We start from the raw sequence: 17,418 nt of genomic DNA on the forward strand, positions 1-17,418 counted from the left end.
ATTTATGAGAACCGCCTTGCGGTTTTAAATGTACTACAACGGATTTAAGCAGTCACTTGAAAGCACTCTGTGTCTTACATACATATGTACGCATTACTAACCTATTTACAAGTAATTCGATTGATTATAGTGCCGGCACAAGAAGTGTTTTGTCCAACGGCTCAAGGCAGTCATATGAGAGCTTTTTGGACTTTTGCGGTTAAGCTAACATTAGCGGTATTGTCGCGACCGTGTCATGAGTTTGTTTTCTAGCAAACCGCAGTCACGCGGGTTCAAAGCCAGGTCCAATTGGATTAAGAGGGATTGCGGGCTTCAACGTTTGGATTGTGAAAAAGAAGAAAGAAAAAAAAAACAACAACCCTGCATTATGTACTACGTCTTGTTTGCTAACTGTCTGATGCGATTATTCTGACCGCGTTTGATTGTTTGCGCCGTTGTGATGATTGGAGCCAGGCGGAACGTGACTTAGCATTGCCTAGCGTCTGAACTTTAAAAGCTGACTGATCAGGTTATATAAAAGTTCTTTCAGCACTAATATCTGTAGTTAGCACCGATTTATAGTTGAGAGTTTCATATTTGGGATTCGGTTAGAGTAGCCAGGAATTAACTACTTTCCAGGTAACTCAGTTATCGATGTGCCAAAAATCTGTTAAAATGGTTCTGTGCCGGTTGACTTACTGTTAACGCAAGTTTCTAATATATCGAGACCCGTTTGGGGTACTATGTAAATTACAAATGCTTTTTTAATGAAAAATATGGGTATGACAATACGCAACTAATTTCCGAATTAAAGCAAAGCTGCGGTTGGGCTGGCACTTGATGCATCTTTTGATCGTCACATGCTTCCCAAGTGGATCACGCTGATTTTAGAAGCACTAAAATGTTTTACTGGGTTGTCGGTGGTTGTCGTAGCAACGCCATGTAAAATGCCCAACAGAGTCTAGACACCATCGCTCCAGTTTCCTGATCATCATCTGACTCTGCCCGAGGTGAAGTTTGTACATATTTCCACCCCCGAATTTTTGTTTCTCTGCTGTTTAAGGTCTCGGTCAAATCTTAGGGTGACAAATTTGTGCTTCAAAGTATAGTTAAGTATAATTTAAAGGCCAGAAAGTTAGCGTTTAAAAAGTGGGTTTCAAGTAAAAGTCAGGGATTCAAATGTTGGCCAACACACTTTTTTTTGAACCGTGACAACTTGTTCGAATTTCACTTGAAGCTTCTGCAATAACAGCATGTTCCCAGTAGCCGTGTAGCAGACCTGATAAGCACGTTCATGCTTTTCTGCTTATCAGTACGACACTTGTGGGCGTTACCAACTCATTCCAGCACATTAGCACCAATTACAGACCCTATGGCGCCCCCCCGCAGTCCTACGCTACACTTTGATGTGTCACTCCACCCACGTGAGAACATTCTGTTGACACGTTAGCCTCATGCTACATGTGTGCGCGATCTCGTTAAAATGGGATTGCAGTCAAACGTTTAACGCAATTACGTCTTCTATCGATCGCGTTCACGTTCCCCCATCGGGAAAACATTCCCGACGAATTTCCTGCTTGGCCGCAATTTGACTCTTGTGTGTCACAGCGCATTTAGGCAGTCAGTTTGACACCTCTGACTAACTGTACAAGAACTGGAAACTGAATTCCTGTTGATTGCTTCAAATACAATGCCGCCCGTTTTGGCAGTTGATTCTCACAGGCCTTTGTTGTACATAATACATGCTTTAAAAACATTTGAGTTAAAAATAACCCAAATTGGGTCAAAAAGATTTCGGGTTAAACGAATGAGCAAAAATTTGGGTCTGTAAAAATAATAATACATGGTTGAGCAGTGAGTTTAAAAGTGCTTTCACTTTCAGGCGGTTAACCTCGCTGGAGCCACACAAACACACACACACATAAGCTCCCTGTGACATAGTCAGAGGGAAGCTCGTCAAGCATGTGCAACCTCCTGCAGACATAAACAAACACTCTTGAACTTGACACGTAAAACTATCCCGTTGAAGCAGCGTGGCTTCCTGATGGTTTTAACAAGACACTTTAACTAGCACAAGCAGTAAAGCATTAGCGAGTAGCCTTACTGGTCCAAACATTCATCAGCGAGCTTGTGATGTCACGTGACCTGACGTCATGGACTTCCCTGACAGCGCTGTAATTAACCGCTGCGTCGGGGGGCGGGGTCAAGCGGCGCAATAAAAGACCAGCGAAGGGGACGGGATCTAAATGGATGCGCGTCCATGGCAACGACTACAGCTGGGGTTAAAATGGTTGCCGCGGTGTTGTGTTCAATTCCCGTGTATTTGTGTACACTCTTCACATTCTTTGCCTTTCCAGACCCTTTCTTTGTGCCCCCCCTTTCTTCCCCTCCACTTTGCCTTTTCCCATCGTTGACCTTCTCCACCCGTTGTTTCTCTTCCTCTTCGTCTTCATCGCTCTCACGGTTCCCTGAGAGCGTCTCTCTCTCTCTGTGACACTTGCACAAACGTGACCTTAGCAGTTCTCGCAACCCGTCAAGGCGTTCACTTGAGAGCACTCCCGTGTTTTACATATTTACACAGTATCCACATAGTTCCAAATTTTCGCGTGTCAAAATCATCTTTTTTTCTCCTGAAACCCAAGTTTGAGATATACCACAGCTCGTTTAGGCATCACCTGACACCCATTTTTTTCTTACATGCAGTAGATGGAAATTCGTAACAGTAAAAAAAAGACTTTTGAACACCTTGTTTGACCACAGCAGTCCGTTTCGGCAGTTGACTAGTTAGGCCTGGATTGCTTGCACCCTCTGCCTACAGATGGGAAATTATGAGATGGAGACTCCATAAACAAATATCAAAGCCACATGATAAATTCTTTCTTAATCAAATAAAGATAAATGAAACCGTTCCTTCCGGAGAAAGTTTGAATGAAACGTTTCTTTTCTCACAAGGTCATAAATCTTGGCTTTCTGTGGTCACCTCCCTCCTTTCCCACCGTCCGTCGCCATTCAGGGATTCTCCGTGTGGTCCTACTTTTTCCCTTTTCCCCTGTTTCTGTTAGCTTTGATCTTTGAAAACAAAGCCATCTCGATGACAACAAACTCCCGACTCTGAGCGCTAATGCTAATGCTAACTTCGTATGATGTACCATCTTGTGTGGTAAAAAGATCAAGATGATTTCATATGTGTTTTTATTTCACATATGCACACGCTCACAAACTCTGAACACTAATACTAACTTATGTAGGATGTTCCATCTTGTGCGGTAAAGGTCAAGATAACTTCCTGTGCATGTTTTTAGTTTACACATACACACACTCTCTGAGCACAAATGCTAACGCTAACTTCGGAGGTATATCATTTTATGCGGTAAAGATCAAGATAACTAGCTGTGTATATTTTTGGTCCACACATTCGGAGACTCTAAGGGCTATCGCTAACCTCTAGGGCTAATGCTAACTACTAGGGGTTTATACCATATTCTGTGGTATGACTTCCCCTCTGTGTGTATGTATGTGTGTGCACGTCCTTTAAGAGGCTACGATTGGTTAACACATTTGCTCTATTTGCAGCCATCCATTCGCTTGATTACATACTAAAGTGAAGGTGACCTTGTGAGGGAAGGAGATGAAAGCGTCGGTCTAAACAGTTTCTGTCTTGATTATGTTGTGCAATGGAGGCCGAGACAAAGGAATCGGGTGATTAGAGCTTGTTGACTGGAAACAAGAGCTCCAACCTGTCATAAACGTCCGCCTCGCTACTATGCCGATTTTTAGAATTAAGTTTAAGCCTGGGTGAAATGGTCGTAAATAAAATTCCTTAAGCAATGCACGTTTGAACACAAACGGGTCAACAGCACATGTAGACAGAAAATTGTAAATACTCCCATGCATAAATTCTTTATCCTCTGCAAAGAAAAGCTTTGAATTACATTAGTCTCTTGTGAAGATAAGACTGGCAACATGTACAGTATATCTATATGATTGTTTCATATCGCCCCCATTTGGTCAATGTGCAGAACAAGTAGAGCTTTTTTGAAAAATACCTAGCTACTGGAGTTGTTTAGAAACATGTTTAGATTTGACTGTTTTTGTACACTTGTTCTTTTGACTTTGCAGAAGTGAAGCTGCAAAAAAAGAATTAACGCAAAAAAAAAAAAAAAACAAGATTTCAGGAATAACCATCAATTTAATGCTTAGCCCACATGTTAGCATTTAGCTTTACTGCCAAAGTCAGCAGAAATTGTCTGGAGGCATTCTGGAATATGCCCTATTTAATGAGTGTGTGTGTGTTTAATGTTTGTGTGTTGAGGCTTGTTAATCCACACTTGTTCGTCTATGCAGGGGTCATGCTACTTCTAATCTCTTAATGGCCTCTCGGGGTGTCTTGTCTGTCTGCCCGCCAACTTCCTGTGTGCAGCTATCCGCTAAGCTCAGCCTGTCAAAACATACTGTAAAAGCTAAATGTGACTCACTCACTGGCTAATTGTTTATTTTCCGAAGCTATCATTCAAGTATTTTTGTAGCCTGCTCGCGCGTGAGATTAGCCGATCCTGCGCTCCGAGCTCGATTGCTCATGACTGTTTGACCCGGGAGTGCCAAATCGTCTGGGTGGTCGCTCATCTGTCACTGAATATAAATGCTTCATCTTTTTTTCTAGATGATCCAGTCGCCCCCTATGTGTTAAAAGTGATATTGCAGTTGCAATCATTACATTGTGTGAATTTGAAAATATGCTTTGAAATAATTAAAAAAAAATCATATGCAGTAGATCAATTTCATTATCCTAAAACCCAGTCTCACCCGTAACAGAATGGTTTGACCCAAACTGATTTATTTTGACAACAGATTTTTCGATTATCCTGAATATGCTCACATGCATGTATTCTTGATCCTCTGCAAAAAGCAGCCATTGTCAATAAGATGAATGAGTCAGTTTATTTACAGTTTATAGACACAATGTTAAATTATTTTACAGCAAATTTATTCTAGTGGATTAAAATAGAAGGTCAGCCCTTTTCCTCATCCGGCTCATCATATTTCCTGCCATCCTCATCCTCCTATCACACAGCTGTCATTTTCGGGGCTTTTTTTTTTTTTTTTTTTTTTTGTATTTCAGTTTACGTGTCAGCATGACCTTGCTAGGCTGCGTCTGCCAAGGACGCTGACTGGGACAATTTTGTGTGTGTGTTTGGAGGGGTGATAAAATGCGCACCGTCGGATATGAGACCCTTGAATGTAGCTTGTACGTGGAGAAAACGTGTGACAAAAGATGGCATTGTCCTTGCGGGGTGAGAAGCGGAGACGTGTTTTCGTGCCTATTGAATGAAAGGAGCCATTCACTTGACACAATGCAAAGCTCATAATTATGCTCTGTTGTTGAGGACTCATGTCATTTCTAAAATTGTGCTCACCTTTGACAGTTTTTACTGGACAATTTTTTTAAATGTTGCTTTGCAGTGTAGTTTTGGACCACTGCCGTATCGCAGTACCATACAATGTAGTACTATGTACTCGTATAGCAAAGTTAGTGGATACCCATGTGCTTTTGAATTTGTTTTATTGGACTCTACTGCCACACTGTGGTGAGCTGTGGTGCAACATTTTACCGCACATTTTGTCTCGTTGGTTATTCTTCTCTTTTTGCAGTGATTTATTAATGTGGTCTTTAAGTATAAGTGTTAGCTGTTGATTGGTTGTCGCGAACGTGGACCTCCACCAACGCTTTTCATCTATTGCAGAGGAAAAAAAAGTCAAGTTTCATTCACTTAAGTTTTTTAGGCTTCTTTTAGGAGCCAGTGTGTGTGTGTGTGTGTGTGTGTGTGTGTGTGTGTGTGTGTGTGTGTGTGTGTGTGGGGGGTGATTCTCACTTTAATCTCTGGATTCTCATGTTAAATACAGAATTATTGTTTTAAAATGAGAATCCTGACTTTATTCTCAGGATTCTCACTTGAAAGTCAAAATTCATATTTTAAGATAAGTATTCGGACTTTATCACATTTCTCACTAAATCAGACTTCTCATAATTCTGACCTTGAAGTCAGCATTTTTACTGTTAGTTTTGACTGTTAGAAAATAGAATTCTGCGAAAAAAACGTACTTTTAAGTGAGAATTCTGAGAATAAACTCAGTTATTTTTTCCTCTTTTTTTCTTTCTTCACTGCCTTTCTTCATCTCATTTTTTCATGCAGACTCTTACTAAAATGATTTTTTTTCTTTTTTTAAACCATCTAACCCTATCTACCCTCCTGTCCTCTGGGAGGTGCTATCAAAGTGTGTATTGGGTGCTTTTTCCAAAATTTATATGAAGAATATTTAGAAAAACTAAAAAAAAAACATTGTCCCTCCAAGCTTCATTTCATGTCCCACTCTCTGCTGCCCCCCCTCAATGTTCTAACCATCTGATGTCCACAAGGTAAAAATAATATAAAAATATCACAGCCAGGATGCGTCACTGGACTCATGGCAACGTAAACAAACACCAAAACACACAGGCAGAAACCTCTTTACTCTCTTGTCACTCTTTGTCTGTTGCTCATTATGACACACACGAGGATTCAACTTTAAATTAAATGAAAAGGAAAAAAAATCAAATTAAACAACATTTTCTGAGTTTTATTTGGCTTTTTATTTCCAGACCGATACCAGTGGAGCTTGATTAGTCACTGACACAAAGAAAAAACTAAAATGATAATGTAAAATAGCAGTTTTTTTTTTTTCATGAAACTCATGGCAATTTTCTATTATTTGTGAAACTTGTCTCAAAGGAGCACCTGATACAAGTACTTGCCCATCCCTAATTTTCCATTTTTAAACATGACAGTTTGATTTTGAAGAGCAGGGTTAAACCTTTGAATTAGAACCAGACATGCTCTCAATATAGACACTTTTAATAATTACTCTTAAATAAGCTGTTGCTGTAGTTTATCTTTGCAGAAGATAAAGAATATATGAATAATTTTGTATTTTGTTTCCATGTGCTCCACCATTTGTGTTCAGGTGTCTGTCACAAATGTTGATTCAGAACCATTCAAAGCCAAACTTGAGTTTTTCCAGTTTTTCATTTAGTCAGTCTTTTGACCCCCATTTTTTCTTTTGCATACAGCATATAAATGTGAAATGTCCTTTACACTTTATTGGAAACTATTCAGTGCCACACCTAGCTTCTATTTTGTTCACTACTGTACACCACAACCCATTTAGGGACTCATTTTGCTATTTATCCACATTACCGTAATATTTATAAGACACTTGGTCAATTCATGTTTTCAAAATACCACAGCCCGTTTAAGCAGTCACAGGAAGTACACTCTCTGACTTCACAGGAAATACACTTTGTGGCATCTTGCTTTCCACTTTATTTCCCCAAATGATCTGATTGGACCAACTACCGTTCAACTCAAATTTTAATTACACCGCAGCCCGTTTAGGCAGTCAATGGAAATTTTGACTTTTTGGCTCTCCGCTTTCAAGTTTCATTTGGCCAAACGCTCTGATTGGACAAACTGTGAGTGTGAGTGAGCTTTAGAAAGAGAGAGAGGGGGGGAGAGCGAGAGAGCGAAAAGAGGGAGGGCAGCTCCATGGAGAGGAGGACCGTGCACTTGTTAAGCTGGCTACTTTTGCGTCCCCTGTGAGATGCTTTGGTCTTCTTTTGGACCCTAACCGTCTTTTTCGTGGGAAGCATGGACTTCCTGTGCGACCCGGACATCATGACACCCATCCTGGTGGTGACGGTGCACTTCCTCACCGCGGCCGGCTTTTGGTTCTATCGCCGGCGCCGCCGTCATCGCCAGCGTTTCCTTGCGCCACTTGGAGGTAATAACTGCCCTGACAGGAAGGAAGGAAGTAGATCTTGTCATATTAGACATGAGGGTCACACTTCCTGTGGAGACTCCACCCACTTTTTTTAATTCAGTCACATTTTTCATATATGACATCCTGTTAGCTTATATTAGCTTTTGTGTTGCATGTAGCATCCTATTAGTGTTTTTGGCCTTTCCGGAATAGGCACCTGTTGTACTTGTTGGGCTTTAGCATGTAGCATTAGCAATGCAGGCTTGCTAACGTGTGACCATGTGACTGCTCTATTTTAAATTCAGACGCGTTGTTTCTCCTGTTACAGTGAAACAACCCCGTGCATGAGTATTTGCTGGTGCACTGAGTCCATATTTGGATCCAAATGCGAGGACATGCTTTATCAGACGCTTTGTTAAACTATTGGCTGCTCTCACTCTGAGCTCTTGATGCAAGTGGACTTCCAGTAAGCCACTTGTGTGTGTGTGTGTGTTTTTAATAAACTTACTGGCCACAATATTAAATAAACATCCAGCTCATGAGATCTAATGAAAGCAAACAAAAAGTCTATTAGCACTAGGTTTTCAGAATGCAGGGATGGATTTTAGGGCCACTGTAGTTTTTGGTAACCTGCGACCGGTCCAAGATCTACTCATCTAATGTTTTTATTTTTGTTTACATTGCCCTCACATATCCAGCAGTCGGCCAGAACTTTCAGCGCGGGTCACATTGCAAGCTTAACATCTTAAGCCCATTTGGGATTTGTTGCTTTTGCTCTAGACACGCGACTGATTTGATCTGCTTGCTCGAAAGCTCGCTCGATACCTTGGCGTGAGAGGTGAAACACATGCTGAGCTCTGTGGACTATTTAAGGGGCCGGACATAATATTTCTTCTTTTTTTTAATGACACAGGTGAACCTCATAGTGTGTTTTTATTATGAAACAGAGTGAGGTCCAAACATTGTTAATTCTAGCTAGTTCAAACAGCACATTTGAGTAAGCCCCATTCGTTCAAAAGTGATCAGTACGAATGGCGACTGTTCGTTGAGTCATTTATGTTAATTAAAATGCCTTTGAAAAGTCAGCCAACAGACCTTACCAGCCAAATGTAGTTGACCATTGCACATACACCTTACAAATCCTGCACAGTGCAGGAAAGCTGCTAAATACACAATATTTTGCACTACATCTAATATCTACTCCATAATATGCTCAAAGTGTGATTCTATTCATTTATTAGTGCTTCATTATTACTGCCCTAATTGCTGCTCTGTTACTGTTTTTGTTTTGTTTTTTATTGCCTACTTTATTATTTGCTCGATTGTGGAATGTAGTCTGCTCGGGGAAGTGAACAGAATAAGAATTTAATTGGGTTGTATTACTATGCATATGATGATAAAATTCTCCAAAAAATTTCTTCAACTGAAATTCTCAAGGCCTAGTTTCACCCCAAATGTACTTTACTGTGTAATGTTAAGTTACTCCCATATGGCCACATGAGGGCAGACTATGCTGCATGCTCATCTGATGACAGGCTAATTGTAGGCTCCTTAGTAGAGTGGACAGCATGTGGGCGGCTAATTGTTCAGCTCCACATAGGATTAGAAGACTGACTGTTAAACAGAGTGAAACTTGAAAGTGAAACTGAAAAAGGAGAATGCCAGGAAGGGCGAGTGAGGGAGATTAGAGTGAGAGTGACACTAATCTGAGTGTGTGTCAGCTTCATGTTGGATGGACACTAGAACGGAAGTGGCTTTAAAAAGGGGGGAAAAAAAAAGCTACGATGTCACTTCCTGTCACTGTTTTGGCTTTGCATCAATGAGCCAAAATTGGAAATTTGCCATGTATAGTTGTGAATGGCAGTAAATGAGTTAGAGCATTACGATATTGTTTTGTTCAACTATTGTATTTTGCATTGTTTGTTAACATTACGCCAAGTGGACTTTCCTAAGACAAGAATTTAAATTTGACTCAGCGTTCACAGCCGTCTCACGCTCTCCTACTTGGCTTCGTTTCGCTTCAAACATGACTCAGCAAATTTTCTCCAGCCGGGAGAGGCATCGGGATGCGAGGAGACAAGCAAGGCGGAGCTTCTGGGGTGAAGGACGGTGATTGGATGTAGCGTTCTAAAATTAGGAACAATAACAGACTTGGATGAATTGCGGGCTGACCGTGAAGGCTGAGAGCCGCTTGACGATGAAAATGGGACTTCAAAACACAGGGGACTTAAAGGGTGTCGGCCGGTGTGAAAATAGAACTTCGTTAGCGTGGCAGAATGATGCGAGAAGATGAGGAAGTGCCACGCAGGGCCCGGGCCAGCTGATCTGCGCAGAGGGAGCGAGGGAAGGAGGGCGGGGAAAGTGAAGTCACTGAGCCGAGGGGAGGGGCCAGTGGACCGGAGGCACCCTGACACAACACGTGTGGCGAGAGGGCGACGCAAGCGCAGCGGCGCCGGGCCGACATGGCGGGAGAGGACGGCTGAGCGGGATTTACGGGGTGCCGGCCGGGGGGGGGGGCGGATTAGGACGTCTTGTCGACACTCTTTTGGAGACTATGTGGCCTGACTACAGGAATGAGGCTCACCTTAATGCGCACCTGTACTCACTCATGTGCTGTGCAGGTCAGTGTGCATGTGACAGGACGTGTGTGTTTAGAGTGCGTGCGTGAGTGTATGTGTGAGAGGGAACTTGCATACTTCTGAGAGGGTGTGTGACAAAGTATATTTGTTTTGGCTGTGAGTGTGCATGTGTTCATATGAAGGTGTATGTGTGACAGTACTACTGAGTGAGTGTGTGTGAGCGACGTTGAGAAGGAGAGTTTGTGACATTGTGAATGTGTGTTAATGTGTATGCGGGATGGAGGTTGTGTGTAAGTGTGTGAGAGACTGTGTTTATCTCTGCATGGTTTTGCGTGAGTGCATCTTTGACAGATTATGTTGATGAGTGATGTTATATGTGAGAGTATGAGATTGTGTGTGTCATTGGATGTGCATTAGTGAGTGTGTGATTGAGAGAATGCGATTGTGTTAGACTTTTTTAGTATGAGTGGGTATGTGCATGTTTTCTTGAGAGACTGCAAAATGAGAGTGTTTGTGACAGTGTGACAATGTGTGGGTAACTTGTATGTGTGAGAGAGCAAGAGATCGTGTACATGTGAGTGTGTATGTGTAAGTTTGTTATTGTATGAGTGTTTTAATGAGAGATTGTGTTTGTGTGCATGTCAATATGTGTGTGAGAGAGAAACTAAGTTTGAAAGATTGTGTGTAAATGTGTGTGTGATTGTGAGAGTGTATGCTTACGTGTGAGAGATTCTATATGTGAGAGAATGTTTTTAAGGGTTTATTTTACCTTTGAGTGTTCACATGACAGTTTGTGCATGTGTTCATGTGTATGAGTGTGTATACACTTGCTGTGTATATGTGAGAGCAAGAGATTGTGCGAGTGTGAATATTTGAGTGTGTTTGTTTTTGAGAGTTATGTGAGTGTATCAACAATGCGCGCCCATTGTATCCTAAATGAGTGCCAATGTGTACCAGTTACCTCTGCACTGTAATGCGGTATACACACAACCATTTAGCTATTATTTGGTACATTTATCTACTTTCTGATCACGTGCGATAGCCGTGTATGTCTGAGAGACCTATAAAAAGTGCCTAAAGGATATTTTCTCTCAGCTGAGCCACCCGAGCAGCAGGTTTGGGAAGCAAGGCGTGTTACAGTGTAGTGAAACTATGTCGCAAGCGCTTGTTGAAATACGCTCGCTCGGCCTTCCTCTTATTGTAAAATCTACTCCGTGTGGCAGATGTGCGGATGCATGCGTTCACTTTGATACAGTCATATTTAATGTAGTTAAGTTATTCACTGCTAGCCCAGTTGAAATGGATCTTTGATGACCATAGCCGTCAATGGTAGTGAACGAGTCAATCCTCGATCCAACATCCTGGTCAGAAATCCTTTCGACATTAGGAGCAGTTGAAGGTCCTTAGAGCTGCTTTGCGAGCGTGTGTGTTTGTGCGAGTGCACGAGCAGGAAGTGATAACGCCCGTCTCCACGTGGCTTGGCGCTCTGTTGCCGTGGCAACAGCTAAACACCTGTTAGGCTGTGGAGCTTGTGTTTCCACGCTGCTGTGCTCTTCAAGCTACACTTGGAAATATCTGGCTCATATTTTTTATTAGGAGCCTGAATTTGTGAGGCACCACAGTGCATACAGAGCAGATTTTCCTAAAAGTCATATTTCCCTGGGTTAAGGTGGCTACATGTCCAAAACACTTTTATTGTTTGTAAGTTTTAAAAACAAGATCATTGCTTAAAAGGTATTTTTTTGAAACACAAGAAATGAAGGGAATTACATGAGTTTTTCCCAGGTGGAATGATGTCACATGGAGAGGGAGGAGAGGAAGATTGTTTCCAGCAGTGTGTGTTTTGTTTGCGGTGGGAGGCCGGAGGCAGAAGATAAGACATTGATGGCCTAGCATCAGCTTCTACTCCCAGAACAAATACATCAGCCCTCTGGACTGCCATGGGCGTCTTAGAATAAGATTGACTCTTGACACAAACCACAACACAGAATTAGCGGGGAATTATTTTCATCCACTCACTGATAAAAGCATGTACCGATCAAATAGTAAGGGCCCCGAGGTTGATCTCTGGGGAACACCACAGGATCTATTAAATTGCTCTCAGATTTCTACACAACTAAGTCATCAAACAAATAATTTATGAAAGAATTTCAGGCAGTGTTTTTGCTTTCAAGCAGATGCAAAATGTTGGTACGATTATTATTAAATTGGTTGTTTGAGTCTTTCAAATGAGTATTTAAAAAAAAAACACAAGTTTACTTACTCACTCAATGTGGAGAGTGAGCTTGTCGCTACAAGCGTAGCCATTTTGGAATTAAATCAGAATATTTTCTTGGCTGAAGTGGCATGCTTTATGGTTGACATTTATGAGCGGTCACTAATGGACCTCTGACCTCATGTTGTGCTTGTCTTCCGTGTCACTTTGCAGCACAAACACTCCAATGTGCTACTCAAGTGTGTAACCAAAAACAATTCTTCTCCATTATCCACAATTCAAGCTCTTGCCAAAGCCAGCAAATTTACCGGAAAGGATGTCTGTACGTGTGTTTGAGTGTGTGTTTTGGACTGAGGGGAAATCCAACATGATCAAAACTGAAAGTGTTTTTGATGATGTCATTAACGCTCCATTTGTCTGTCTGTCTTGATTCACTGCAGATGAGCGCGACAGAGTTCAGAAGAAGACTTTCACAAAGTGGGTCAACAAGCATCTCATCAAGGTATAGAGTCATTCCTGCATATTTACTGTTCACTATTTATGATTTGGGGCCCTTTTGGAAACACTCAAGGATGATCGATAGCAACGGCAAGTCACTTGAGTCATTTATTTTTATTATAAAGCCTTTGAAAAGTCATCCAAAGGACCTCGCCAGCCTATATGGAGCAGTTAAGTGCTGCAAGCCAATAACGCTTCTAGCATCTCGTGCTAGCATTTCGACATGGATTAACATTTAGCGAGTAAAATCAAGTTATTTAAAAAGGCATATTGCGCAATATTGTGATTGGATCGGTTTGAAAAATCCTGATTGTCTACCCCGCCGTCTCGGTCATTTTCATATTCCCGACAGCTGGTAGCAAACGGCACGCCGACGCATGCCGTACCGGTTGTGCCGCAGCTGTGAAACGATCTGAGTGGTTTTGTAATCTGCACACAAACACACGCACACAGGGGTGGTGAGGAATGGAACGCAGGGTATCCGTGTCACACCACTCAGGAACGAGGCGTCCGCCTGACCCCGTAACTGTAAACTGTAACAGCGGTCGCTGCCACTTGTAACTCAATAGCAGCTTGTGTGTTCAATGTGGGTCACAGACCACTGGACAGCATTTGCCGGGAACAAAATTCTTATTGTCAGACTTTATGGTATTTTATTGTATACAAGGTGTTTTTTATATACACGGATACAGTATGTATATGATTTCAAAAACATACAGTTAAACAAAAATAGGAATTCATTTCTGAAGTATAGAAATTAAAAGAGAAAAATAACATGTTTTTTTTTAATTAAATTATAGCAAAAAAATCTAAAGAATAAAACAAAAATAGAACATTTAATTCCAAAGTACATACAATAAAAGAGAAAAAAAAAAGTAAACAATTGATAGTTTGGCTGTCTCGAAAGGTGCCAGGCAGAAACAAAAGAGTTGCATTCATGTATATGAATACAGTATAGAGTCTATAAATTATGATTAAAAAAATTGAAAGACCAAAACACAATAATAGTCAATTCAATTCTGAAATATAATAAGTAATGTATATTTATTAATAAAACAATGAATTAGAAATAATTGTAAGTAATTTTAAAGTAAGTAATTTTAATTATAAGTAATAATTGTCTGGCTTCCACCTCCCTATTGAGTGACATCATCCTCTCAGTTTGCTCAGCACGTCCTTGAATTGAACTTTCAGGCGCTCAGGTGTGTGCGTGTGTTAAGTGTACACATTCAAAACTATGCCACCGGTATGTGCCCATCCTCAATCAAAATTGAGGTAAATAAGCCCACCTCCCTCTTGTGGTAAAATCTGGCACTGCAACTTCTTCTTCTGAGACAGCTTTTTCTTCCTGCAGGTGAGGAAGCACATCTCAGACCTCTATGAGGATCTGAGAGATGGACACAACCTCATCTCCTTGCTGGAGGTTCTCTCGGGCGTCACACTGGTAGGCTTTACAAACACACGCGCTCTCTCATATTCCACCACTGTCAATCTTCACCTCCTTCTTCATGGACTCTCACTCTCACATTCTCACACATAGCCTCTCTCATGCTCATAGTTTAACTAACACTCATTATGTTGCTCATATTCTCAGATATTTGTTGTCTAGCACTTTTATGCTCTCTCACACATTTACATTATATACTCCACTCATACTTACAGTATATTCTCTTGAACTCTCATTATACCCTGCACTCTCATTCAATGACATGATACCTGCACACCCACAATTTCACTCTCACACATTTGTTCTCTAACACTTACATGCTCTCACACATTTGTACAGTGCAGTCTCACGCATAGTCCTAAACTCTCATTATCACACAATCACTCATATGCTCTCACACATTCACATGCTGTCATGTTACTCTCATAGTCATACTCTCATAGTCTCATAGTCATTCACTTTCTACACATACACCTCATACCCTTTCATTCCTTTACATGATCTGTCACACTGTGTTACACTCACACATTCATACTTTCTGCACCCACATACAATTATTTCAGTCTCATTCATGCTCTCACACCTTTCACTCACACATTTTGTCTAACACTGATGCTCTCATACCCATAATCACACTAATTTTTTTATACAATTATTCTCATCCTCTCCACTCTCACTCTCACACCTAATGATGTCACTCTTACACACATTTGATTATCTACTACTCTCATACTACCAACTCTCATTTTCTCATGAACTTACTTTCTTTTATACTTACTTTTTCCTCCATCTCTCAGTTTCTTTCCTACTCCCTTTCGCACACTCCCTGACTCTTACTGTGCTTCTCTCTGTCATACACATTTGCCTCTTCTAAGTGATGTGAGTGACATCGCGTCAATCAGGTTGCAACTTGAGGACGCTGAGGGGTCATGTGATTGTGTTTCCCATCATGCCTTGTTGCTGTCAACAGCAGTCGAATCCAGCGTGATGACGTCAGACGGCCATCTGCTTCCCAATCAATTGTTCCTTCAACCTCTCCCCTCCTTTTCTTTTCAACCCCCGTTCCCTCCCTCCCCCCCTCCCCCCTTTGCTGTCACCATAGCAACCTAGAAGCACCCCCTTCCTGAAACGAGCATACGCTTCGCGTGCGCCTCCTCTCATCCTGCTCGCGGTGGAGGATGATGATGATGATAATGAGGAGGAGGAAGGAACTCAGGGAGTAGGTCCCCGATTTCCCCCCGGCCGCCAACCTCTAGGTGGCGCTGTGGGGGCTGCATGAGAGTGGATAACGGCTGGTGACCAGTCACGATGTGCTTTACTGGAATAACACACAGCGAATAAAAATTAGGATACAAAGGGCTTCATATGGAGATGTTCATCTATTTTGTTTTAATTACAGTGATTCCCTCAATATGGATCACCCAACTTCTATTCATAGAATGAGTATAATGAGTATATACTTTAAGTATAATAGATTCAGCTTAGCTTAATGGAAATCAAACAATGCAAGAAACAGGTACTATAGCAAAACTAACAGACATATATTCTTTATCCTCTGCAAAGAGTGACCAATGTTAATGGTGCAGACTGAGAAGCTGATACTGGCCATATAAGATAAATGGACCTATTTTTTTTATCTTTATCAACATAGAAAGTATTTTTCAATAAATTTGTAATGCAAACAACTTGTTGCTTATTGGCTAAAGGATGTTCATGCGAAGGACGGAACTTGCTCACGGCACGCGTGTTGACTAACCTTTTGTGTATTTGTCTTTTTGTCACTTTCTAATGGAGAACGTTTGTGCGATTGTTGCAGTCCGCATGTCTGTTGTGACCTTTTGAAGCTTTCACGAACTCTGCTATATATTTTGTTTTCCCTTTTGCATTCTACTTCTCAATTCTTCCCTTCATTTTCCTCATTTTTCTTCTTCTTTGCCTTCCAGCCTAGAGAGAAGGGCCGCATGAGATTCCATCGATTGCAGAACGTCCAAATAGCTTTGGATTTCTTAAAACAAAGACAAGTATGTTGCCATCTTCACCTCACGTCTTCAAACTCTTTACAACAAGACACTTTTTTCAATGGTGAATGTTTTCCTGCTTCCAGGTCAAACTTGTCAACATCAGAAATGATGACATCACCGATGGGAACCCCAAACTCACACTGGGTCTCATCTGGACCATCATCCTCCACTTCCAGGTCTGTGCCAACTTTTCCTGCCTTCATGTGCTTGATTATGTCAAAAGACTTTATTGTGTTCATGAATTACAGATCTCATTTTTAATCATAATGGTTGCTTATAATGACTTTATATAGGCTTTTATAATGAGCTTTTTACAAACTTTAAAAGCCAAACAGACACGGTTTTATAGGCTTTATAGGTTTTATAAAGTCTTGTTTAATATGAAGAAATACATATAAATTGTACTATGTCACTAAATCACACCTCATAGTTTCAGAATCTGGCTAAAAAGGTAGCACATGAATAACTTATTTTACTATATAATAATTGTTTTATTTACATTACCTATTATTGTTGTGTTGTTGTTTTTTCAGAGGCTCATTCATTCAAATAATGTAATTTTTGACTTGTTAAATTTAATTACATCGCCAATTTACTTGAAATATTTTTGAAAGGACATCTGTAATGATATCGAATGAACAAAATAATTGATTTAATAATATCAAATATTTGTGTACTATTTATTGTTAAAAATACTCATCTTGCAAACTACTTTTTTATTTCTACAAAGAATGTTAAGTGTTACTGTAAGCCACTGCAACACCATGTTTTGAAAAAAAATCAAAACTTGAGTCGTGAATTCACTTACGAACAATATACTTATGAATACGCATGTTTAAAACTGAAAAGTTATAAATGAATATACTTCAAAGTTGATGACAACAA

The 17,418-nt window shown here is 40.8% G+C and overlaps 1 protein-coding gene across 1 annotated transcript in view; it reads left to right on the forward strand.

Annotated features, from left to right (window-relative positions):
- Window positions 1-17,418, forward strand: part of macf1a (microtubule actin crosslinking factor 1a) — a 129,660-nt gene that overhangs the window by 24,184 nt on the left and 88,058 nt on the right. The window contains 4 exon segments of the mRNA XM_088404550.1: window positions 13,008-13,069; window positions 14,420-14,509; window positions 16,456-16,533; window positions 16,617-16,709. Coding sequence (XP_088260676.1) covers window positions 13,008-13,069; window positions 14,420-14,509; window positions 16,456-16,533; window positions 16,617-16,709 — 323 coding nt within the window.

This window comes from Hippichthys cyanospilos, chromosome 21, assembly GCF_059441005.1.
Source record: "Hippichthys cyanospilos isolate Australia breed blue-spotted pipefish chromosome 21, RoL_Hcya_1.0, whole genome shotgun sequence".
Classification (NCBI taxonomy): domain Eukaryota; kingdom Metazoa; phylum Chordata; class Actinopteri; order Syngnathiformes; family Syngnathidae; genus Hippichthys; species Hippichthys cyanospilos.